This window comes from Hemitrygon akajei, chromosome 8 (assembly GCF_048418815.1).
Source record: "Hemitrygon akajei chromosome 8, sHemAka1.3, whole genome shotgun sequence".
Classification (NCBI taxonomy): Eukaryota; Metazoa; Chordata; class Chondrichthyes; order Myliobatiformes; family Dasyatidae; genus Hemitrygon; species Hemitrygon akajei.
Window position 1 is genome coordinate 8,174,193 of NC_133131.1, and position 26,358 is coordinate 8,200,550.

Consider the following 26,358-nt stretch of genomic DNA (forward strand, 5'->3'; position numbering starts at 1 on the left):
CAGCCTCAAAGTTGAGGGACAACCTTTTAGAAGAGGTAAGGAAGAATTTTTTTTTTAGCCAAAGAGTGGTTAATCTGTGGAATGCTTTACCACAGACTGCGGTGGAGACCAAGTCCATGGCATATTTAAAGCAGAAGTTATTAAATTCCTGATTGGTTGGGGCATGAAGGGATATGGTGAGAGAGAAGGGATATGGGAGTTGAATGAGATCAGTCATGATGAAATGGCAGAGTGGACTCAATGGGTTGAATGGCCTAATTCTGCTCTGGTGTCTTGTGGAGTGGTGTGTATTTAATATTTCAGTAATATTTGAGTAATCATGTAAATATATTGTTTGATTAACCATTTTAGTTTCAATAATTCATTACAGGTTATGTATAAATTCATGAATTGTGTACATCATCATGCTACCTTGATACATTTGTGCCTCGCTTAAAGTAAACGTGAAGCTAGACTGAGATTCTGCACTCCCGAGTCTTCCTTCGAATCAGTTTTAACGTTTTGAAGTTACAGAAGAAGTGTATATGAGGAAGATTGAAAATCTAGCTGAGTAGTGCCACCATGACAGCAAGACCAAAGAGGTAATTGTTGATTTCAGGAGGAAAGCAGAGGTCCATGAGCCAGTCCTCATTGGAGGATCAGTGGTGGGAAGGGTCAACACCTTCAGAATCGTTGGTGTTATCATTTCAGAGTACCTGTTCTGGGCCCAGCATGGAAGTGTGATAATGACAAAAGAATGGCAGCACGAGGGGAATGCAAAAATTTGGCATGGCATCTAAAACTTTGACAAACTTCTGTAGATGTATGGTAAAGAGTATATATATACAGCCTGGCATGGTCATCCCAATGCCCATGAATGGAAAATCCAACAAAAAGTAGTGAATGGGTAAAGACCTCCCAATCATTGAGCACATCTACATGAAACGCTGTCGTAGGAAAGCAGCGTCCTTCATCAGAGATCCCCACAAGCCAGCCCATACTCTTTTCTCGCTGCTGCCATCTGGTAGAAGGTAGAAGAGACTCAGGACTCACACCAGAGTTCAAGAACAGTTATGATCCCAGAAATATCAAGCTCAACAAATTGTCAATTAGCATTCATGATTGCATTTTTCTTTGGTCAGGACATCAGCAATTTATCTCAGCATCGGACTGAGAAAGGAATGATAGTGTACATTTTATTAAATATACACAAAGCATACAATACACTGGAATATAGGCTGAAGGCCCATTTTATTACATAGATAAATGATAAAAAGTAGTCAATATAGATTTATCTAAAAACATTTAAAATTGACATTCCACCCACTGGGAATAGTGCAATGTTCAATACTGGCATGATGTGTTTGTTTTTTTCTTTGTACAAGCTACATAAAAATGTGTAACCTTTAAATGAAGAAATTTTAAGCACCACTTTTGTAACAGATTCAAGACAATTATGTCCAAAATGCTCTATTATATACATTAAAATTCTATAGCATTTTGCTTCAATTTGGAATCAAATTGATCTCTGGCTGGGATGTACATCATACACTATTACTTCCACATCTAAGTTGCACAGGGCTGCTCTCAACCACTGACAGAATGGTACAGTGTGAGCAGAAATCTGACATTCAACAACTTTTTTCACTGTAGATAAAATATTTTAAACAAAGCTAGCTGGCTTTTTTCCTTCACTGCAGTTAAATCTCAAAGAGGAGTGAGAAATAGGAAATTACAAATTCTCTATCAACAGCATTTGAGACAATTCTTTTTCCTACAAATGAAAAACAGTTAAATGGCAAAGCTTTTTGATTTACTGGTTCTCTCTGTCTTGTCAATTTCGTAGGAGTTCCCACAAAGTGAACAAGATCACACAGTACTTCGAAACAACTGAAGTGTCAGTTTGTTATTGCAGTCTAATAGCTTTTCTCAAATTCATTTTGGTGGCAACTTCATTAAATTGTTGTTCATCTCTAATTAAGTAACCAGTGCACTTTTTGGACCCTTTTTAACTGAAGCTTGTGAATAATCATCACTGTGGAATACACTAAATCATCTCACTTACTCACAGCCACAAAGAATTACATAAAAACAGGAGCAAGCTAATAGGGAAATTCATCAATGCAGAAACTGAGTGGAAGAAATAATTAAACTTTTATTGAATTTTCCAGCTTCTGATACTGGATACTTGGAGTATGTCTGCTTTCATTAGCAAGTGTAAAAATGCATCCTGGACATCTGAAGAGGAGTTAAAATGAGAAATTGAGCTCATACGTGCAACAACACATTTCCAAATGAAAAAATAAAATTACCATCTTGTGTTAATACAAGAACTTACCACTGTTATTGTTTGCACACATCTAGTATCAATGAAAATCTAAGATCTGATTACTTTATCCCCACTAATTACCAAAAGGTGCTAATTTTAACACCCTCCCAGTTTAAGTGTACAAAATTGGCAATGTTGAAGTTCTGTGGCTTAAAGATTTTACTTTGGTTGTGTTGTTTATAATTGAGACGAGACAGATTCCATAACTCAGGATCATTAATACCAAACACCCTCAATAGCAAGGATGTATCAGATTTCAAGGAGAAAGGCTACAAGTGGAAAGTTGCTCTCGGATCATCGCGTTTTGTTTTAAACCATCCCTAAATAATATTTCCTTTGGGACCCTATATTTTAAAAGATGCAGGGGAATTAGAATTAAAACTAACATTGAATAAATGAACATGCAAGTATTAGTTATACTCTTAAAATCCAAAGTTTAGAAAGTCAATGCCAAACTATGAAGATGGCATAGACCATGAAATTTATGGCAGATGTATAAACATAAGTTTAATCCAAAAAGAGTTATTCCCCCCCCCCCCCCCCGAGAACAATTAAGTAATTTAACTGTTGCTTTTGAGAATAAACAGGCTCTGTCCCAGCTTGAACTCTGGAGTAGTGCACACCATGTTATCAGTGAACAACTGGAGATCATGCCATACACCACAGGCGGCCAGGTGACCAATTGGATATAATGATTTCCACAGGCTAGAAGCCATTTGCTCTACAACATAAAATACACATTTATATATACAGAGAGTGAAACCTTTACATGCTTCATAATTGACAAGGCACAGCTGGAATCCATTCATCTCAACATTGTTAAATACACATTTTCATAAACAAAACAGAATTTACATAAAATTTAAGTAAATTTAATAATAACAACAGAATTTAAGTAAAAATTAGCAAGCACTTTGCTCATCGAAGCTGGTGTTTGGAGAGGAGCAGCCCCCAGGAGGACTTTTTGGATGAGCCATCTGAAACAGAACCCAAAGTGTGTTAATTGAAATAATTTCTGACTCCAGAGTGTTGATTGAACAAAAACATTGAATAGTTATTGGTATTCATTATTGTCACATGTACTGCGATTCAGTGGGGAAAAAAAGAGTTCTGAAAGCCACCCGTAAAGATCATTTCAAAACAAGCTCATTCAGGTAGAACAAGGAGAAGCACTAACCAAACGCATAATGTAGTGTTATAGTTACAGACCAAGTGCAAGGGCTACCATGGGGTGGATTGAGAGGTTAAGAGTTCATCTTTAACAAGCAAGAGGGGTATATTCACAAATCAAAGAGGTTTCAGTAGTCAGAGTTTTCATAACAACCCTCCGTGTCCCATAAGTGCTTCCCTCATTGCAAGAAACAGTAATTTTGCATGAATTCATGTCAGGGGAGGTAAGTAATTAAGCACTGGATTATGGTTTAAAAATGTTCTGTTACAGTTTCAGCTTTCAATATGAAATCTTTTGTAACATTAAGATTTTTTGACAGGCAATACCTGAGAAAAATGTCTGAAGAAACTCAGTAGTGGAAACAGAACAAGTTGGAGACCAATCAGAGAATTTTCCATCCTCTCCACAGGGCCAACTGACTAAAATTGCATGGTTTCCTTTTTAGTTGGGAATACAATTGGGGGTTGGGAAATTTGTGGTTTAAATACATGTTACTTTGCAGAAGCTAAAAGTACAAATTTATTTTTCTGCATAAACGAGTACTCGTGCTGCATTACAAATATACTTTCCAATGTGATACCAAATAAATGAAAATTGCAAGAAAGAAATTAAACTTTGAGATAGTTTTTAAATGAATATTATCACTGACTTATATGAAATGAACTTTGTTTTGTAGCAGTGCTACAGTGCAAGGGCAAAATTACTACAAATTACAAAAATGAGCTAGTGTTCACGGACCATTCAGAAGTCCAGTGGCAGCTCTCCACTCTCTCATCAGGATGACTGGATGCTCATGGGCACGTTGTGTCAGAATCAACAATGAATGATTCTTTTTATTGTGGGGCGTATGGGGTGTCCAGAGAGGGGTAGCACCTCTGGTGGTGGGGTTGCCATGCCCCGTTCAGGGGCATCTCATCCACCTTTGGTCTCCAGCTCTCACCTGTGGCTCCATGTAGCCGTTTGCAAGCAACGGTGGCCTCACCCCAGTGCACTGCTTTGACAGACAGGCTAAACCAGGTGACGGTAGCCGGGAACCTCCGTCCTCAGTGAGAAAGGGAGATGCCTACTCCAGCATGTGAAGCCAGTTCCAGTAGATCAGGTGGATGAGATCAACTACAAGATCCAATGGCTAAGAAGGCAGTGCTGCAACACTTTGTGGAAAGCAAAGGGCACGACAAGGCACAGAAGACATCATGGCTATCCACTGCAGCCGAGGAAGTCTCCAGTCGTGACAATTTTTCGTACCTTTGGACCAAGATTTTTGAAACCGAGAGTGGAACTGCCCTAGTGCAAAGGCTTATATCAGTGATGATAAACCCTATTCTGACTCCCACAAGCCATGCAGGAGTTCGTAAAGAGTACAGTCAAGAATCTGCCCAAGAGTGGTGCAGGAAGTGCCAACTTTACCTTTGAAACAAACTGAGCAAGGAGATACAATTTGCTTAAACTTGTTTATGTTCAAAGGAAAACAGCAAATTTAGGATAAGCGCAGATGATGCACACACAAGAGTTGAACCAAGACTGCTGAGTTAGTCTTTAACCCTTTGATATACAAGTTGGATAAGCCAGTTATTAATCAAAAGGACATATACTCAGTGGTCACTGTTCAGTACACTTGCTCATTAATGCAAATATCTAATCAGCCAATCATATGGCAGTAACAATGTACAATGCAGACATGGTCAAGAGATTCAGTTGTTGTTCAGACCAACATCAGAATGGGGAAGAAATATGATCGAAAGTGACTTTGACTGTGGATTGATTGTTGGTGCCTGACAGGGTGGTTTGAGTATCTCCAAAACTGATCTGGGATTTTCACACACAAGTCTCTCGAGTTTACAGAGAATGGTGCAAAATCTAAAACAAAAAAAAATCCAAGGACTGCCGGTTCTGTGGGCAAAAACACCTTGTTAATGAGAGGTCAGCTAATAACCAGACTTGTTCAAGATGACAGGAAGACAACAGTAACTCAAATAAGTATGCACTACAGCAATGGTGTGCAGAAGAGCATCTCTGAATGCACAACACGCCAAACCTTGAAGTGGATGTGCTACAGCAACAGAAGACCAGGAACATACACCCCTGTATCTAAAAGTGACCACTTAGTGTGGAACTGATGTGGATGTTTTGATGGGGATTTCCTGACAGGCGGAGACCACGAGGAAATCCTGGCAACTGGAGACCATTGGCAATCATTAGAGGGCAACCACAGACCACACTTCAGCAAAGGGTCAATGCCCTCAAGACACGGTCATAAAAGGAAACAATTTGGATATTTTGAGGACAACATTTATTAAATGCCACATTGACAAAATGATGAACAGCATTAAAAGCAACCAACCTCAAATTTCCGTCTTAGTGCTTGGGTCATAACTGGCGTCAATCCCGTCGCAGTATCTTTGTTTTCCTTGTAGAGAGGTGTTCCACCTGGGCTCCTAAAATCAAACACCTTTTAGGGCGAGTGATCATAGCATTCAACAACTCAAAATACGCAAGGATCTATTCTTCATTAGCAAGGTATATCATTTTACACAAGATTTCAAGTAATCCATAGTCCTGAAAAGCAATTTTAATTCTTTGTAAAATGATGCATCTTGCTCAGAAGTTGTGTTTTTCAACTGGAAAAATGCTGTGGGTATCAATTATTTAAATCACATTCCCTCTCTAATTTTCATCTGCTAACATTTCACTGATGTTTGGGAGGAGCAGCAAGTAGCACAATAATGTGTTGAAGGATGAAATTAAAGAATGCAAAATCTCCTTCAAACATATTGGACACGAAGGTGGCTTGATACGTAGATCAACTTGTCATGGGAGTGGAAGAACTCTGGGTCTGGCAGCATCTTTGCAAGGAAATAGATGGTCAACATTTTGGATTGAGACCATTGGATTGATATTAAATGGCAGGATAGTCTTAAAGAACCTTATGGCCTGCTCCTACTGCTTCTCGTATTCAGCTGGGAACAATGTACAAGGATCCAAACACGCATAGGGATACTGTGGGCAGTATGGTACATATTGGTTAGCGCAACACCTTACAATGCCAGTTGTTAAAAAAAAACAATTGGGATTCAATTCTTCCTGCTGTAAGGAGTTTATATGTTCTCCCAGTGATCATGTTGGTTTCTTCCTGGACTCCAAAGACATTAGAGTTAGGGTTAGTAAGTTTTAGATATGCTATGTTGGCACTAGAAGCATGACAACACTTGCAAGCTGTCCTCAGCACAACCATGGACTGTGTTGGTCACTGACACAAAACAAAGCATTTCAATGTATGAGAAACAAATAAACCTAATGTTGCCCCCCCCGCCACCCCCATCACCTTTGCTAGATTCAAAGCTGAATGGAAAAAGGGCTACAGATTGGAAAGAATGAGAAAAAGAAATCAAGTTTCTCCTCATAACAGACAGATTGAGCACCCCACGCCCCCTCCCAATGCCACTCTTCAGTTATAAAGTATGTGTGGAATTTAGGAAGATAAGCAGGGCTAGATTTCATTCCGATGTTTACCAGCAGCCTTGCAGGTTGACAAAGTGCGTTTCCAAGAATGACTGGAAGTATCACAGGTAGTTATGGAATTGTATTTAAAAAGAAGGCACTATTCTTTGAGTGAGATATACTGAAGGTAACCAAAGAGAAAGAAATGTTTGAGATGCAAGAACCAACTGACCATTGCTATCTAGAATTCAAAACAGAATCATGGATCATGAGCTACGTCTATCCTCACCGAACTGTTGCACAATGGCAAGTGGTGAATAATCTCATTATTGACTTCTGCCCTGCAGATGGTGGAAAGAGTTGGGAAATTGGGAGAGAAGTTACTTGCCACCAACACATATCCTTTGTCTTACACCTGTAGTTACATCAAAGTTCAAAGTAAAATTCACAGTGACATTATCTGTTGCATTTTGTAACTTCAAAACATTAAATTGATTTGAAGAAAAACCATGGCTGGGAATGTGATTTTTGAGTTTGTTCTTTAAGCGAGGCATGCACATTGTGTGCCATGCACTGCCTTGAGAATTATTTTCATACAAGCATTTACAAGAAAATAAATACAACAGAATTTACAAAAACGACAAACAACCAATGTGCAAAAAAAAACTGAGCATACGAGTTGTAAAGAGTCCTCGAAAGTGAGTCGATAGGCTGTAGAATCAGTTCTGAGTTGAGGTGAGTGAAGTTATCTATGTGACTTTGGGAGCCTGATGGCTGTCATGTGGTGTGGGACCTAAGGCTTCTGTACCTGCTGCCTGATGGTAGTAGCTACAAGACAGCACACTTGGATGATGGGGATCTTGGAGGATAAATGCTGCTTTCCTGAGGCAGTGCTTCATGTAAATGTGCTCAATGGTGGCGAAGCTTTGCTTGTGATAGACTGAGCCACCTCTGGCTAAATCCACCACTTTCTGTAGTCTTTTCCATTGTTGGCTATTAGTGTTTCTATACCAGTTAGGATATTTTCTACTGTGCATCTATAGAAATTTGTCAAAGCTTTGGTGACATGCCAAATCTACACAAACTTCTCCCAAAGTAGAGGCAATGTTGATCTCCAGGCCAAATATCAGCACATTTTTGTCACGCGCACATGACTAATATAACTTCATAACATTATCAATGCAACTTAAGCAAGGATTAATGTTTAAACACTAGCTATTACCTTTCTATATTTACTTTCTTTAGACGCTGCCGAAGATCCAAAACAGGTCGATGTGGAGTGATCCTTAAGTAAAAATTTAAAAAAAAATCAAGACTTGCACTGCAGTTTGTTTAAGTGTGTCTTATTTACTTTAAACATTGAAACAGTTCAAACAAAGTGAAAGGTTAGGTTAAACGCCTTAATTCTTTAGAAAAGCTTTCAACACCTATGGTGTTCTATTCAGATCTACTGACATCTTCAAAACTTGAAGTGATATGCATTTTTGAGAATATTTCTGATTAGCTAATAAAGGGCTAGAAAGAATTGTCTGAGACAAAGTTGCAATTCAACATGTGGTCTTTTGGATGCTACTCCATCTGTGATCTCCACTGAAAGAAAAAAAAGGAATTGGTACTGGTATCAGGCCTGCCATCCACCTCTTAACCAAAACAGATTAGATAGTCACAATCACCTTGTTCTTTTTTGGGATCCTAACATCACATTACAACAATGACCAGACTTTAAATGTTTGTAAAACATTCAAGTCCTGGGTCCTTGAATGAGTTTACTTTCAACTGTTTCCTTAATTATATTCAGCATATTGACATTTGCAGTTACAGATTATAATTCAAGTTTAAGATGCATTTCCTCATCCACTTAAAATACCTTTGTGCTTAAAATTATTAAACTGCTACATACAATAAAAATTGCTCTGCAAAACATTCAGGTACTGAGTGTTGTCTGGAAGGATGTCTGACTTACATCATTTTTGTTGGTTTCTGTAGTTGATCAGCTTTTCCCTGAAAATTAAAGCCTTGTCGATCAGAGAGTGTGACCAAAGGAGACCTTTTTTTTCCTGGTGTATCTGTCTGTAAACAAAGTATGTGATTCATAGCACTTCAGACAAAAAGGAAAGGCTTAAAATCTTTACTCAACTTTGTCACCTGGTGTACTCATGGTTAGTAAAGCTATATACTCTAACTGCAAGTATATTAAAAAATATCTTGAGTTCCTGTTAGAAATAAATACAAAAGCAAGATACTTAGGCCAACTCAATGTCAGCATGTACATCCCACTGGAGCCTCTTCTGTCAATCTTTGCATAAATCTGTCAGCACAACCCTCTAATTGCTTCACCTGACTCCTCTCAATCTCTTGAAACACTTACCATTCAGCAAGATCCACACTCTCACTGCTCTTTTGGGAAACTTCACTATTGGATTTCCTGGTGACAATCAGGTAAACATTGCTATTTTCAAAACATGACTACCAGAGATAAATCTGAACAGCACTTGTTCACATTTGTGGATTTAAAAATTATTTAAGCTCAAAAGTGTGCTGGTTTGAAACAAGTAGTGCATCTACCGATGCACCATCAATAACTCTTGGAGACGTGAGGCGAGATAGGCTTTTATTAGCTGGAAGAGAGCACTCAGCAGCAAGAGACCATCACACAACATCCTGGAGACTGAGGGAGGAGCAGTGCCTCCAATCGCCTTTATACCGGGGTCTGTGGGAGGAGCCACAGGAGCAGTCAGCGGGGGGGGGGGGGGGGGCGTGTCCAGACAGGTATATGTAGTTCACCACATCTACAACAGGGGTTTCCAACCCAGGGTCCATGGACCCCTAGGTTAAAGGCAGGGATCCACAACATAAAAGAAGAAGGGGACCCCCTGAGCTACAGGAATGATTATACAGAATAATGAACCAGTACATTTAGGTGTTAGATTGACAGTTTAAGAAAATCTTATTAGAATTATGCTCACCTTCGTCTTTTCTACCTTGTTCTGAGTCTTTCTCAGCTTCACATGAAGCAGATCTTTTACTGTAACAAATGCAGGTCCGTCCTTCTTCTTGGTATCTAACTGGAGAGGAAAAGAAAAATCACAGGATCAATCCTACAACAAATTATAATGATAAACCAACCACTAGCTTGATATGACCAACAGTGACTGACCTTCGTTACTTCAGATCTGTCTGCAGTGCTCTTCAGTTTTACTTGAAGCAAATCTTTCGTAGTTATGGATAGTGATTTACGAATCTCCTCATGGGTTGTCTGAATGGATAAAGATTGCAAATGCAATAACAATATTTAAAAAAAGACTCCAATGAGTGCACCCCAAAGAAATACCTCTGCAAATGAAACTTTGAAAAATGAGACATTTGTTAGTCTGTTAGGTGGTTTTGGACAATATGCAAGCCAAAACTTTATTAAAGTTTATTAATAGTCAGGGAAAACGGTAGAATCCCAATTGGAATATATCCAACAAGTAGAAGTGAAAGAAAAAGTAAATCAGAATCAGGTTTATTATCATTGACACACACAACACAAAATTTGTGGTTTTGCGGCAGCAGTACTGTGCAATACACAGAAATATTACTTTAATTTATGATAATATGAAACGTAGTGCAAAAAGAGAGAAAATATTGAGGTAGTATTAATGCACCATTCAGAAATCAGATGGCAGAGGGCAAGAAGCTGTCCTTTAAATATAAGCTTCCCTTTAAAAGCCACCTATACTAATGCTGCAGCTGAAGAAAACAACACAAACTACAGTTCATCTCAGCTCCCGTTTGGTTTCACAATATTCCAAATGCTGACTCTTCTCTACTGCTTTATTTATTACTAAACTCTGCTGCACAGAATTGGTACAAGAATACATGGCCAATTTCTCCCATTTTTCTTGTTTCCCCTGTTCACTCACGATTATGATCAAATTTGATCAAACTTTGATTGGGAACAGAATATGTTTGAACCTGGGTGAACGCTGCCAGATAGTGTTCTTCTAACTACAGCAAGGGATAATTTGTAGATATATTGGAACTCATCCCAAACACAGTATATCATTTGGGGCTCACCTTTTCATTTACGAAACTGAAGACCTAAAGGGGATCAGTCTCAGAGGTGGACACTGGTATGTCAATCATAGAAATTTCACTCACTGTCAGTAGGGATTGTATTTCATCTGCTTCATCATACTACATGCACAATTTCAGTACAAGTTCATCATGTTCCTGAAATTTAATATTTCACTTGGAGTCAACAAATGATTATGCATTTACTAAATTTACTAATACTGTGGAATTGTTTCAAAACATTAGGAACAGAGTCATGCAGTATGCATGTAGGCCCTTCGGCCCACTGAGTCTATACTGATCATCAAGTAATCATTTACACTAATCCCACATTTTTAATTACTCTCAACTCTCCCCAGATACTACCACTCACCACACTAACAGCAGTTTTCAGTGGCCAATTGACTTATCAACTTGGTCTTTTGGGATGTGGGAAGAAACCAAAGCACTTGGATGGACCCCAGGCAGAAACACTGCGGACAGCAGAGGTCAGAGTCAAACCCAGGACTCACAGTACAACTGTGAGACTGCAGCGCTACTAGTGGAGTGACTATGCCACTGCAAGCAAAATTCATTCAGATGCTACCTTAATTATAAAAATGCTTTCCTTTCAAAACGTTCACGTAACTCAATTAACTTTAAAACTGAACAGGTCAGTGCACACTTACCTGCTGAGGATTTTCAGTTTTGCTTTTCCGTTTAATCTGCAGAGGTTTCTCTGCAAGCAGGAAAGCTGGAGGTAGTGGAGGTGGGGGAGGTGGAGGAGCCTCATCTGGTAACTTCAGCAGGGCACGACTTACAATTGGCTGCACTGGCCATACTGGAATTTTATTAAGACCTGGTACAGAGTCTGCATGCTTCCGGCAGCAACATACTTCAGCTGCTTTTGCAGTATTGGGGTCCTACAAATTACAGGACAGAATTCAGAAACAGCAGACAGCATTTAAAGCAACATTTTGTCCAGCACCTGCAAAATCTCACGTTTAAGACATTTAAAACTAGCAATTAGTGTTCACATTAACACAGAAGTACAAAAGAAAATTCTGTGCCATATGATTCAATAAATTCATCCATTAGAGAGATTAACTTTGTCACAGATACATCAAAACATACAGTGAAATGCTGTGTTTGTGTCAATGACTAACACAGCTCGAGTATCGTGTTGGGGGCTGCTCATCAATGTCACCAAGCTCCTGGCGTAAACATAGCATAGTTACAACTTAATAACTCTGATGTATATGTCAATGGAAAGTGGCAGGAAACCAGAACGTCCAGAGGAAACCTGTGCTGTCATGGGAAGAATATATTGACAGGAGTGAGAATTGAATCTTGCTTTTGTGATCACTGGTGCTGTAAAGTGTTACGCCAAGTGCTATGCTACTGTGGCGGCTACAATTTACATATTCCTGAACTCAAACCATCATGTACGATGACAAGAGAATGTTGTACATGGAACTACCAGTGCCTGCCTTTAGCACTTTTCCCTATAAATATTGGGAATAAATGTTCGCTTTGCTTGTGCCACCCACATCCCACACAAATTAACATCAAAGACTGATCAGTTCTCATAAAAGATTTATCTAAACGAGCCAATACCAAATGAAATTGGTTCAAGTCTATGTATGGGACGGGACATGAGCAAATTTAGCCATGGGCAACAACTTTGTCCAATTTGAGGATTCATCCCTCCAACACAAATTAATTTTCACCTTCAAATATTCAGATTTTAAAATCTCACAAAAAAGTTGCTAGTTGCTAAGAGCATCCTTCTGCACCATTTCCTTGGAGCCCTGACATCCAAAACCTCATGTAGTCTTCTTATGGAGACTTCATCTTACACTTATGAACAAATAAAACAGATGATTCACTTAAAGGCCAAGGATTCTTGCTGCTATTTATCATGTGTTGCTGAATAAATGATGCAACCTCAATGCACAATTTCAGCTCATTCAAAGCCTCCATTAATTCCACTAGGTGCCGGGTCATTCAAGAAATCACTGGTAAAGAATGAATGAGTCTTGGGATACCGTACACATCTCCCAGATCGCATGTCAGATTCTAACCTTGCACTTTTTCAAATTTTTAATCTAATAGAATTCTTTCAAATTTCTTTTTTGTCAGGGAATAAATTCCTCTCATCGCTTTCTCCAGAACAAGATTTATTAAATAATATTTCAAGCAACCTTAAAGTCTATTTATACAAATACGACCCAAGAACAAATATCTGCTGCTTTTGCATGCCAAATTAAAGTTCCCACCATTGGCTGGCTTTTATTATCTGCTATTAATTAGCAGATTCATACATTTTAAATTCCCAGAGGTTTGAACCTAAATTTAGGTCAGTAAAAATTAACTTGGCTTAATTTCTATTTTTCCCTGAAGAAATACACAAATGTTGCTCCCATTCAGAATGAAGCATTAACCTAAATTCCCAGAACATTTCTAGAAAACATTTAAAAATGTTCACATTATTGCCCAACCAAGGCAAACTGTGGACTTAATGAACCATGGAATTTTAATCACAGCAACTTTTATTTCCTTAAATGAACACTCACTTGACTATTTTGAGATAAAATTATATTTAATCAAATAGTTGCAAAGATGTAATTTCTCATCTTGAACTGTCCACTTCTCTTCTACCTTGATGGACAGAGTCCTTGACTTGTTTTCGGCATCTTCATTCTCACTCCACGCACTGGCAGAAGTAGGAAACATTTCCCTGGTTCTCAGTTTCCATCCTACCAACATCTACATTCAACAGGTCAATGTCTGGTACTTTCAATGAAATTCCACCACCAGAAATATCTTCCACTTCCCACTCATTTCAGCATTTCAAAAGGGACCATTCCCTCTGAGACCACGTAATCTAATTTGTCTACCAAGCACTCACTTTCTCATGCAGCTATAGAGGCACCACACTCTCCTTTTACCTCTTCCCTTCCCACCATACAGGACAGCAGATAACCCTTTCAAATGAGGTAGTAATATACACTAACTCCCCCAATGCAATCTCTGCTCCAAGAGTGTTTTTGGCTAAATCACTAATCACAGACGAGGTGACTGCTTTGTGAAAGGCTCACGTTCAATCCAAAAGGCCGGTTGCTCATTGCTTTCATTCCCCACCCACCTCCTAATCTAGCCTGCCTGTGGCTTCTTTGTATTACTATAAAGAGGCTCAAGAAACAGTACATTTTCTTCCATCCTCCACGTTTAATATCAAATATAACAACTGCAAATAACAGTTCTGATACTGGATGGTTCAGTTGTAGGTTACCACTCTGCAATGGTGGTGGCATCCGTCGGTCTTGAGAGACCATGGATCTGCGCCTGGAGTTTCCAGGGCGCAGGCCTGGGCAGGGTTGTATGGGAGACCGGCAGTTGCCCAAGTTGCAGGCCTTTCCCTCTCTATGCCACCGATGTTGTCCAAGGGAAGGGCACTAGGACCCATGCAGCTTGGCACCGGTGACATCGCAGAGCGATGTGTTGTTAAGTGCCTTGCTCAAGGACACAAACACGCTGCCTCAGCTGAGGCTCGAACCAGTGACCTTCAGGTTACTAGTCTGATGCCTTGCCCACTAGGCCACGCGCCAACACAATATTAGCTCCACTCTACAATATTAGCTTAGTTTATCTTTTTAAAAAATTAACGTATAAGCTTTATTTGTCAAACGTACATCGAAACATTCAGTGAAATGTGTTGTTGTGTCAAATCCTGGGCAATCCTAAGCTCAGTAAGCTTGCAGCACCAACATAGCATTCCACCATTTACTAACCCTAACCTGCATGTCCAGAAGAGCAGAATCAGGTCATTCCACCCATCGATTCTGCTCCATCATTTCCTCATGGCTGACCCCAGATCCCATTCAACCCCAAACCTTCTCATCATATCCTTTGATGCCCTGGCCAATCAGGAATCTATCAACTTCCACTATGAAAATACCACGGACTTGGCCTCCATCCCAATCTGTGGCAGAACATTCCACAGATTCACCAGTCTTTCGCTAAGAAAGTTTCTCCTTACTTCTGTTCAAAAAGGTCATCCCTCAGCTTTGAGGCTGTGCCTCTAGTTTTGGACACCCCCCCACCAGAAGAAATATCCTGTCCACATCCACCTGATCTAGTCTTTTCAACATTTGGTAGTTTTCAATGAGATCCCCCTGCATTCTTCTAAATTCCAGTGATTACAGGCCCAAAGCTGCAAAACGCTCCTCATATGTTAACCTCTTCATTTCTGGAATCATCCTTGTGAACCCACTCTGGACTTTCTCCAATGTCAACACATCCTTTCTGGGATAAGGGCCCCCAAACTGTTAACAACACTCCAAAAGTGGCCTGACGATCGTCGAGAATGGCAGCTTAAGTCACAAGCTCCTCCGGAAAAATGCATATTAAGCCCCGTTATTCCATCAAATATAATATTTTTCAAAAAATATTTGAACTGAAAAGAGAGGCAAGAATGGGGAAAAGGAACGAAAATTTAAAAAAAGTGACACTGCTGAGCCTGTGTCCGAGAGGAGTGCAGCGAGCGGCTCTCCGACCCGACTGCGTGCTAGCGAGGCGGCTGCTGTGCCTCTTTCAGGCGAAGCGGTGAATATCTTTGAAATCCTTAAAGAAATAATGGAGGCCCAGAAAGAAATAAAGCAGCAGCTCCAGGATATTAAGGCAGAGCTCGCCAGCGTTAATCAAAAAATAGCACTGGCAGAGACTCGCATTGAGAAGGTGGAAGATCGCGTTCAAAACGTGGAACGGATACTGAGTAAGACAATAAAAATATTACATCACTAAGAAGGTAAACTGCTTGACCTGGAGGGAAGATCACGGCGGAAAAATATCAAAAATCCACAACGTTCCCCAAGGAGCGGAGGGCTCATCTATGACGGAGTTTGTTGAAAAGCTACTGCAGGACGCACTGGATATTCCCTCGGTTATGAAGCTGGAAATCGAGAGGACACACCGCGCGCTGGTTCCGAAACCTACCCAGGACAGAAAGTCACGCTCTATAATAATTAAATTCCTTCAGTACAGCACCAAGACGCAGATTCTACAAAGGGCCTGGGGTAAGAAGAGAGTGTTTTTTGACAATAAATTAATATATTTTGACCAAGATTACCCCCCCGCAGTCCTGCAGAAACACAAAGAATACTCTGAAGTAAAGCAAGTACTAAAGCAAAATAAGATTAGATTTCAAACTCCGTACCCTGCTAAACTTCGAGTGTTTTATGACAACGGGACGCAGTTGTACCAGACGGTGGACTACAGACATGAAGGCCAGAATGACAACAGACATAAAGGCCCGTCAGTGTCACCAAAATGAGGGAAAGCCTGACTGAGGAACTGTCCCGCTCCGCTTGGGAAATAGTGCAAGAATCGAAAAGGCAGGAGACGGGAGGAAGCCGAGAGAAATATATCAGGAAGAGACCGGGAGTTTCCCCAAAGACGGTCCTCACCCCCTTCAGAAGAGCCATAAGGTTTAGCTAACTTTAAAAATGTTGAGAAGCTAAATGAAAGCAAAAGTACACGATGGTATACCTATCTCGAGAAATACTTTTTATAATGTGGATTTTATATTACTTAGTTGTTATTCTTTATTCTTTATAAAGCTGTGGTTATCCCCCACAGCTAGACATTTCCTCTAGCTCAACGCAGGGTCATCTACTAGTGACCTCAGCCTTGGACTCACACGTTCGTTGCCATTTTTGTTATTATCTGTGTTTCTTGGTTCTCATTTGTTCAGGGAGTAGATCGATTAAGTTTTATTCTAATTTCAATGGTACATTGACAGATAAATACAGATGGCCAAGGACAAGGTAAAATTCATTTCTTTTAATGTCAATGGGCTATTAAATCCAATCAAACGTAAGAGAATGTTATCCAATTTGGAACAATTTGATTCATACTGGGAAAAATGGTTTAACTAAATAATGCCTCATAGACCTGACTTTATTCTCACAAATCAATGAATCTGTTGTAAAAACAAAAGATCACTCCCTGCTTGTACATAGTTCTTCCCTTTTTCTTGTTTTTTCTCTCCACTCTTTTCTACAAGTGTGTACCTCAGATAAATACTTTGTGGAGATTTGTGATATATATGATTATATGATATATAGGTACAATGTCTGAAACACATCTTATGGAAATGTTTGCTTGATGATGAACTTCAATAAAAAAAATAAATTACAAAAGCGGCCTGACTAGTGTCTTATAAAGCTTCAGCATTAACTCCTTGTTTTTATATTCCATTTCCCTTGAAATAAATGCCAACATTGCATTTGCCTTCTTCACCACAGACTCAACCTGTGAATTAATCTTCTGGGCATCTTGCACGAGGACTCCCAAGTCCCTCTGCACCTCTGATGTTTGACGTCATTGGAACATGGGAAGAAAGTGGAGCACTTCACTCTTTACAAGCAGCGGCAGGAACTGGCCCCCTCATCAGTGGTCATTGGCAGTGTCATTAGCTGCTTCACTACCATGTTGTCCACTTATCAATAACGTATCAACCAAATGGCTCCGTTAACAACTCATCACTTTGGTAATCCTTCCTGTGGAGCTAGAAGCCTTTTTTTGTCCTATCCATCTCACCCTCCATTGTGCAACTTAAAACTAGTTTCCTCTCCCTCTAATGAAGGATCTTTGACCAAAATGTTACAACAGTTTCTCTTTCCATAGATATTGACATTGTTTAATTAAAATGATTCTCTCTTGTTTCACTTTACCAGTAAGGAGCAATTAGTTTAAGGAAAATACTAATCTTACAGCTCGCCATGTTTACATCAAATAATTTAGTACAAATGATTTATTAAAGCTATAGAAATTTTAGTAGCACTTTCAAAGCTTTTCTTTCAGAGGAATCCCAATATTAAGCTAATGAATATAATAATGGCAAGAGAATGATAACCTGATGATGCTCAAAGGTTTCTTGCATTCGTGTTAGTTTGATCTCAAGTGACTCAATATGTTGCCGAAGTGCATTCAGCTCCTGCAGGTAAACACGTGAAGGATATAGAGTATCTTTGATTAATTCCAATCCCTGTAAATGCAAAGGAAATTAATCAAAATATAGATCAGACTGTCATTTCCTAATTCTATCCCTCTGCCTCATCTACCAAAGGTCACATGCAGATAAGCTTGGATCAAAAAAGTTCTACTTCAGATAGTACTGACCAGGCTCATTTAAAAGTAATAGTTGGGTAATGAAATTACATAGAAGATAATAAAAGACAAGATATCATACGTTTTGATAGATTTTAGCAAGACTTGTTACAAGGTTCCTCGTGGTAGGGCAGGAAAGGAGAGAAGCCATGGGATCAAACAGAAAGTGGGAAAGTGGCTTTAAAACTGACTTAGTGGCAGGTTCTAGCAACCCCTCAGGTATAAAATTCATAAATTAGGGACTACAATTATGAGACCTGTTTTACTGGGTCTTTTTTTTTGATTTAACACAAGTCGTAACAAATGTTCTTATCCCAAAATTTTTGTGGTAGATATCGATAATTAAAAATTTTGATGTGACAATTTTGGATCAATACTTCTCATTCTAGTGACATTATGTCTCTCAAAAGTGGAGAGGAAAAAAAAACACAAATATACCTCTTTGTGCAGAGGAAAAAAATATAAACACATTACAGTTGTGCTTTTGATATTGTGAAGAATCACAAACAACCTCCATAAAAAAAAAGGGGGTGTGGTAACAGAAACCTTGCAGCATATATCCACAGATCCTGAAAAGATATCAATGTTAATCATCTTATTTTCCTTTAGTAGCCACAGCATAGAACCCAAGAGCAGGAAGGGCATGCTAGAGTAAATAAAACAGCGTGCTACACTATCTGGAATCCATTTTGGATCCATAAAAATATTCTGGTCACATTATAGAAAAAGAGCCAACTTTACCAGAGAAGGTGCAGAGTACATTTACGAAGATGTTGCCAGAATTGTGATATTTTAGCTCTGAGGAAGGCTTAGATAAGCTAAATGTATTTTCTTTTGGAACACAGGAGAAATAATTGATGTTTTATAAAATTATAAAAGGCCTGGATTAAGTCAGGGGTCAAGCCATTTCCTATGGTAGAATGGAAAAAGATCAGGGTGCAGGGCTTTTGAACATTTTACAGAAGGATTAGAGCAGGGGTTCCCAACCTGGGGTGCGAGATGGAATTTCAGGGGGTGCGACAAACAGTGGCTTGTGTGCTTGAGTGACAAGTCACAAGTCATCACTCAGCCAGCTGCCAGTGTACCTTGAGAAGTGGTAGTAATGTTTGTCTCAAGCACACTCCAGTCTCCTGCTGCCCGAGTCGAGAGACGTAAACTCACTCCAGTCTCCCGCTGCCCGAGTCAGCGTTGAGGATTCTCATCAGTGTTACCTGGGAGTTACACCTCAGAGTTGAAGAGTCTCATCAATTTACTGTTTACAATTTTTTCTGAATAAATTAGAATCTAATTGCTCAATTTATATTTGCATTTTATGCACTGAGTTAAAAGCTTTTTTTTTTTTTTAAGTTCAATTTGTTCACCCGCAGAATTGTATGTGGTTCGATAATTAGAAATTAGACTTCTTCATCTTCAAATGTGATATTACTTTTGTAGGGGGTGCGAACATTAATCAATCATTTCCGAGGGGTGTGGGGCATAGAAAAGGTTGGGAACCACTGGTTGGGAATCACTCCCTCCACGATCAAACAACCAAATGTTGGATTTACATTAGCCAAGTCATAATATACTGGAGGGCACTTAAAATTTCAATTTATGTTATTTACCAAAATATAATATACAGCAACAAAAAGTTACAAAATGGAGACTTAATGGACACATTAAACTTGTAGGATTGAAAATGACCATTCAATTAATTAGCAGAGAGCAGTATTTCTACAGTTTGAATTGGAGTAGGTTTGATTTGAACTTATACCTGCCTAACGTTCTTAAGCCACCATGAATACATGGAATAAACCACAGTCTTAAGAGGATTCAACAGATTCTTCACATTTGCTAAAGAAATGAGCCCAACAGGAACTGAATCATGCAGGAAGGAATTGCTGTTCGATGCGACCACGTCCTCCTTCCTGGATTTAAAATAAAAATAAATGTAAGTGAACTATATGTAACATAAAAGTTAGAGAGCGGAACTAATGTCAAATGTTAAGTAACAAAGTCAAATGGTAGCAGGAAAGTCATGCAAAACCCAGTATAGTCCAAATAATTTCATTAAATTGGGACAAATGAATAGTGCATCTTTCACAGCTTTGGGATGTCTAAAACACACAATGAAGCAATACAACATAAAAATGCATTATTCATCTGCAATAAGAAGCCTGAAACAGGACAGAATGGTAACCTTTCACTCCTTTGCTGCTCATCTATGACTCTGCTTATTCTGTTGTTTGAAGGGAAGAGTCATGATCTCTGAGGGGAAAAAAAATTTAATTGCATGCATCTTAACTGGAATGATTTTTTTTAATTTTTTATTATTTTTTAAAACCCTTACTTCTAGATTCTCTCAGGAGGAAACATCCTCTCCACAGCCACTAAGTGATCATATGATTCAAGTTACATCTTATATCATTGTTTATAAGAAACCTAGCCTTTCTTGTAGCCTTCTCTGAACTGTTTTCCAATGTATTAACATCCATAGGGTGCCACAGTAGTGTAGCAGTTAGCATGACACTATTACAGCTGGGGGCGTTAGAGTTTGAGTTCAATGCCAGCATTATTTGTAAGGAGTTTGCACATTCTTCCTGTGCGCGCATGGGTTTCCTCCAGGTGCTTCACTTTCCTCCCACAATCCAAAGAGATACCACTTAATTGGTCATTGTAAATTATCCTGCGATTAGGCTAGTGATAAATCAGTGGGTTGCTGGGCAGTGCACCTTGTTGAGTTGTGAGCGCTTGTCCCACACTGTATCTCTAAATAAATTTTTACTCAAATTAGGAGGCTAATACTGTTTACAGTACTTCTGATGCAATCTAACAAATACCCTGTGTATCTGAAATTCAAGCTCCATCGTTTTGTGTTCAGTGCCCCGTTAATAAATGATAACCAACTGTTAGCTTTCCTAATTGCATGCAGCATACTGGTATTCAGCTACCATCTGTTTTCCATTATTAATACCCCAGGTTCATTTTCTTATTAGAGGGACAAAGACCAGCAAAAGCTGTTCTATAAAGCTGTTTGAAATAAAGGGCATCTGTAATACTCTAATAACTTTTTCAAACAATATTTGTTACTGGGTGTGTCAAAAGCAATGGGGAAAATAGTGTTCATTTACAGTAAAACAGTGGATTCCAGTTAATTGAGCTATGAGCTATCAGTTAATTGGGACAGCCTCATATTTGGGTCAATTCTTGAAGAACAAATTGAGAAAATAGCCAGGATTCCCTTTCTTTATTTGGGACACCGTCACTTAGTCGGGACAGGAGACTTGCCGAACAGATTCCAACTAGTGTCAGTTGTGTGCACTGTGTGACTGCTAGATGCAACACTGTGCTTAGAGTGAACAGTTTTTAACTAGCATCTGCTGTGTGTGTTTATACTTTCAAAAAAAAGTGATTTTTTTGTCACAGACATTTCATGAGAAATAAGCAGCAAGAAAATTCTGAACTTTTTTTTCTCCACACAGTGGTGGTTTTAAGTATACGGGTTTGGAGATGCCAGAAACAGCAGGGAGCGAAAATGAAATGATTTTACTACTACAACTTAGGAACTATGAAGAATTAAGGCATCTGTTGACAATCATTTTGAATGTTACAATGAAAATGAAGATTTGCAAGATGCACTTGTTGATAGCATTGCTTGAAGGCAGTTCAATACTGTACTAAACACAAAGTACACTGCAGATGCTGGGGTCAAAGCAATAATGTTGAGGAACTCAACAGGCGGGCAGCATCCGTGGAAACGTTGACTGCTCGTTTCCACAGATGCTGCCTGTTATGTACCCCTAGGGTTCATATTTTCTGTGAACAATCACTTTAAAACATCGGGAGAACGAGACTGGCTTTTGGACACTATTTGAGCTGTTACAAAGAGGGAGAAGGAGGTATCCAACGCAGTGAGAAAGAGAGAGAGACAGAGACTGCTTGAAAGATTGATGTTATGGTTTCTCTACAAGTTGTTTACCTTTCCACAAGGACACTTGCCTGCTTGTAAAGTTCTTGCAGAGAGAGGAGGACGGAGCAGGTTAACGGACAGCTGGTGTCCACTGATACACAGACAGACACACAATTTTGGACACTGGACGAGCTTTGTTGCACCCACAGGAAGTTGGGGTTTTTGAAGGATCGATTCAGGGAAATCGATCAGTGGCTCTCGCAGTGTGAAAAGGTGCGACTGGTGGGGAATTATTTGTGTGTCCACCCTCGCCTGAGTGATAATTCCATCACTGAAGAACGGTTATACATGTTATGGTCACAGTCGGTGACTTAAACAGAGTTTCGGAGGACAATGGCGATTTCAGAAGGCAACGGGAAGATTGATAGCATCAGCTCACCTCTCTCTCCAACGCTGCTCAACCAACTACCTCAAATTGAACTGAACTCTCTTCATCATCGTAAGACTATATCCATCCACCCCTAGGTTTGAAAGAGCCTAGTTTTGTTCCTATTTCCACACGTGTGTGTGGGTGAATAAAATTACTAATCTGTTTGATATAACTGCATTCATAGTACTGTATTGTGTAGTTACTAATAAGCACTATTAGTTAATAGCAATACCAGACTCCAATGTGTTTTTCATTTCTGCTGGTTCTGTAACCCGTCACAGGGTATGTGACATGCCCGACCTGCTGAGTTCCTCCAGCGCATTGTTGCTCAATACTGTACTAGGAGTCTGCACTGATTTTGTTCATTGCATACACTGTCGAAAATTATTAGGAACTAATACAGTTTTATAGTACTATAATAAAATTGGTAAAGTTTAATTTGGTCTGCATTTCATTTATACATAATTTGTTACTATTTTTGTCTTTTTATACTTTTTTTTAAATAAACCATTTCCATGAAACTTAAGCTAATATGGGCAGCCACTTAATTGAACCAAAATGTACTGGTCCCAGTGTGTCCCGATTAACTGCCTTCCACTATACTTTCACATAATCCAGTCTCAACTTGAAACATGGCCATCCAAAGAGTCACTTACTCGGTTGCTTGGCAAGTGGCTGGCTGTGGCTTGCAGACACCTCCCTTGTACTTTTCTAGCAGGTGTCGCTTATTTTTTCTCTGTGCCCTTCCTATCACTTGCCATTTTCTCATGGTCTTCCGCTTTCTGCGACGCCAGTTCAGTTTAAACATAACTGTGGGAGAAATTTGTAATGTCAATAGATCCTGCATTTAGACCCAAATTCAAAATATTGTCCTAACCCCTCAAGGCTCTACAGCAGTCCATCGGACACAAGTGCTGTTGATCAAGAATTAGTACAGAATTTAATTTTGTAAAATCACTTTTCTCATGCATCATAGTTTCAGTTCTGTCACAGCACCAATCCATCTTGTCTCTTCAAGGTGGTGATCTGAATTAGGTTAACAGATGTATCAGTTGCAACCTGCCAGTCTCCTGTTGCACATCATGCCTGTAGTATACCTTCTTTAAGGCACTGTGGCCAATAATCTCAACAAAGTCTGCAGGCAGATTTACCAATCATCCAAGTTATGCTCTGCTTAAGAAACAGATTCCCAAAGCATAGTATTAACTATAACTAGAGATTAATTTATATGATTCTGCGCTACATGCAAACTCCTCCTAGCTGTCTCACTAACAAAATCTTAGGGAGAGAGTTAACCAGCACAAAATGTTCGTTGCAGCTCATCTGCATCTACCAAGTTGCTTACCTGAACCAGTCCCATTTGCTGAATTTAATTCATATTCTTAATATCAGAAGCTGTAGATAGTATACTAACTGAAACTGTTACTCTTCACAGATATCCATGAAACAAAACCCCCAAAGATTGACAGAAAAATGTAGAACCTCAAAACCCTCCTCCCACGCTGAAGCAGCAACCCTCCCCCTTGCTCGATTAGAAAGCATCCGACACCCCGTCACCCACCATACAAGCAACAGCAAAGCCCCTGAAGACCATGATCTCTAGAATCTATCAAAAACCACTGTTCAATATATTTGTCCAAATGACTGTTAAAATTTGTAATTGCACCCACCTCTAACAGCTTATTCCAGATACACAACACTATGTGGGTCAAAAACTTGCTACAAATGTCCCTTTTAAATTATTCCTCCCTCACTTTAAACCCAGTTCTCTAATGTTCTAAACACAAGGTGGTATGCAGATGCTGGATATCCAAAACAACTGGAAGAACTCAGCGGGTCAGGCAGCATCTATAGAAATGAATAAACAGTTGACATTCAGCAACTAAACCCTTCATCAGGACTTAAAAGGAAGGGGAAAATGTCAGAATAAAAAGGCAACAGATAGCTAGGACAAGCCAGGTAGGTGGGTTGGAAAGATAAGGGATAGAGAGGAATGAATCCTCTGGTACAAGACTCCTCTACCCAGGGTGAGAAAAGACTGCGACCATTGATCTTACCTATGCTTTCATCATTTTACATACCTCTAAAGTTACCCCTCAGCCATCTGTTTATACAGTTTTACCCTGCAACTCAGGCCCTCCTGTCATTGGAATCCTTTTAACACCCCTTTTCAATTTAATTACATCCTTTCTATAACTAAGCAATGCTTAAAGTTGTTGCTAAGACTTTTCACAGTAAACCAGTTGAGCTCTAATTAGTTGTATGCAGTTAATTCGTTTGCTTTATGGTCCATAAAATTAAGCCTGCTGTAAGAGAATGGCCTATCTACTTGCCAGATAAAAGCTTTTAAACTTAACCAAGTACACTTCGTCAGTTGAAAACTTTTTATATCCTACTCACTTCCTGCAAAGTAGGAAAGAAGTCAGCAGAATTTGAGAACACAGAAATCCTAGTGGTTTTGTAGGGATAGAAGATAGTGAGGGGCGAGGTCACGGAAACACATCACCAATAAGAACCGTTGATTTAAAATTACCAGTACAGTGAGTGCATCTTAGGCTGAAAACAACTGCTTTGGACTATGAATCATTGACAACACACAACACTACGAATAATTAACAGACTCCAAACTTAGAATCGATACGGGGGAAAAAAACAGAGTAAAGACTTCCACAATACTCACCTCAAACAAACGAGTTCACTAACGTGACATGAAGAGCGGCAGCAGTTTAAAATTAAAACGCTCATTCATTACCCAATAAACACCTGCCTTTCATGAGCCACGTTTAGAAGCTATTCTCGACCAACTGCCTCGGGTTTCTTATCGTCGTTCGACTTAACTCAACCAATAGGAAAGCACAAGGTCCGGAGCCGAATGCCACTTCAAGCCAATCCAAAATTATCTTTCTGATCCAATCGCGTGCGGTGCGTATTATGAATATCCAATGAAATGACAGTATAAATGAGCCAGTCATCCTATCGGCATGCAACAAAATCCAAAAGCTAATCCAATCAGAAAGGGTGTTTCTGCTATCCCCAATAAGAAGACAGATTTTGTGCAGCAACTGTCCAATCACAAGCCACGTTACATCTACTTAAAAGGCCTTTATCGGTTCGCCTTCGGAATGTAAACTATTCAATATGGAGACCGCGGTCAACAAGCTGGCAGCGATGGTAAGAGGGATTTTTAAATTTAAAAAAAATATTTAAATTTGGAAACCAGTTTTAATTAAAAGAAAAACATTGCAATGGGTAGATTAAAGCCTCGCGGTCACGGGGAAAAAACTTTAAAAAATTTCTGCGCGCGCGCGATAGGTGTATTTTTTCGGCAAAAAGTTTAATTTGTTTGAAAGCTCGATCCTGATTTGCATCCGGGTAATTGGGTGCGAAAATGGCGGGATTGCGATTTCTTACTTGTGGTAACAGCAAATTCGAGTCCTCTCTTTTTTTTTTCTCTTCGCCCCCCCTCCTACCCCGGGGATTGCCTCAGGATCCCGAGTTCCGAGTCTGTGGGGGGGGGGGGGGTTGGTTTATAAGATAGTGGCGATCATCTGGGTAAACCCGTGGGAGGGCCGAAGCATTCCGGTGTCGTCGCGCCTGTTTTCATTTCGCCTTGGGTGCCCCTCCCCTTTTTTTTCTATCTTCAACAACCCCCCCCCCCCACCACCTTAACTATCCCTCTCTTCTACCCCCCCCCCCCTCCACCGGCCGCGCGCGCGCCGGGCAGAGCCGCGGCTGCCGATTGGGTGACGGTTCGGACGGTTTGACAGTTTGGGGCGACGTCGTGTCGTGCGCGCCCTCGCCACCCCCCCCCCCCCCCCCGCGCGCGTACCGTGCGCGCTCCTCTCCCGGCCGCTCGGCGCTTAACCGCCAACCTCGGTTGACAGCCAGCTGCTAGGTTGCGCGCGTGCAAGCGG

At 39.8% G+C, this 26,358-nt stretch overlaps 2 protein-coding genes across 5 annotated transcripts in view; one reads left to right on the forward strand and one right to left on the reverse strand.

The window, feature by feature from the left end:
• Positions 1-1,203: 1,203 nt before the first annotated feature.
• Positions 1,204-26,080, reverse strand: prr11 (proline rich 11). Of its 4 annotated transcripts, none has more exons than XM_073053155.1 (11): positions 25,856-26,080; positions 23,101-23,254; positions 19,879-20,032; positions 17,872-18,003; positions 11,642-11,875; positions 10,075-10,173; positions 9,884-9,982; positions 8,881-8,987; positions 8,140-8,202; positions 5,821-5,914; positions 1,204-3,285 (listed from the first exon to the last, which is right to left on the reverse strand). In XM_073053155.1, the coding sequence occupies exons 2-11, from the start codon at positions 23,250-23,252 to the stop codon at positions 3,211-3,213; spliced, it is 1,209 nt and encodes a 402-aa protein (XP_072909256.1). In that variant the 5' UTR covers positions 23,253-23,254; positions 25,856-26,080; the 3' UTR covers positions 1,204-3,210. The 4 variants fall into 4 exon arrangements, with proteins under 4 accessions (XP_072909256.1, XP_072909259.1, XP_072909257.1 ...); XM_073053158.1 differs by having other exon boundaries at positions 5,821-5,928; XM_073053156.1 differs by lacking the exon at positions 25,856-26,080 and adding an exon at positions 25,125-25,836.
• ska2 (spindle and kinetochore associated complex subunit 2) overlaps positions 25,518-26,358 on the forward strand; it is a 36,189-nt gene continuing 35,348 nt past the window's right edge. The window contains exon 1 of the mRNA XM_073053160.1: positions 25,518-25,615. Within this exon, the coding sequence (XP_072909261.1) occupies positions 25,583-25,615 (33 nt within the window). The 5' untranslated portion in view covers positions 25,518-25,582. The remainder of the gene's footprint in view (positions 25,616-26,358) is intronic.

Excerpts from the sequence above, each read along its gene's own strand:
- prr11 (XM_073053155.1), bottom strand. The coding sequence starts at position 23,252 with ATGTTTAAACTGAACTGGCGTCGCAGAAAGCGGAAGACCATGAGAAAA. Across the intron at positions 9,983-10,074 it reads ACAGATCTGAAGTAACGAAG|TTAGATACCAAGAAGAAGGA; the intron begins GTCAGTCACTGT and ends TTTCCTCTCCAG. Across the intron at positions 8,988-9,883 it reads ACAAGGTAGAAAAGACGAAG|ACAGATACACCAGGAAAAAA; the intron begins GTGAGCATAATT and ends CTTTGTTTACAG.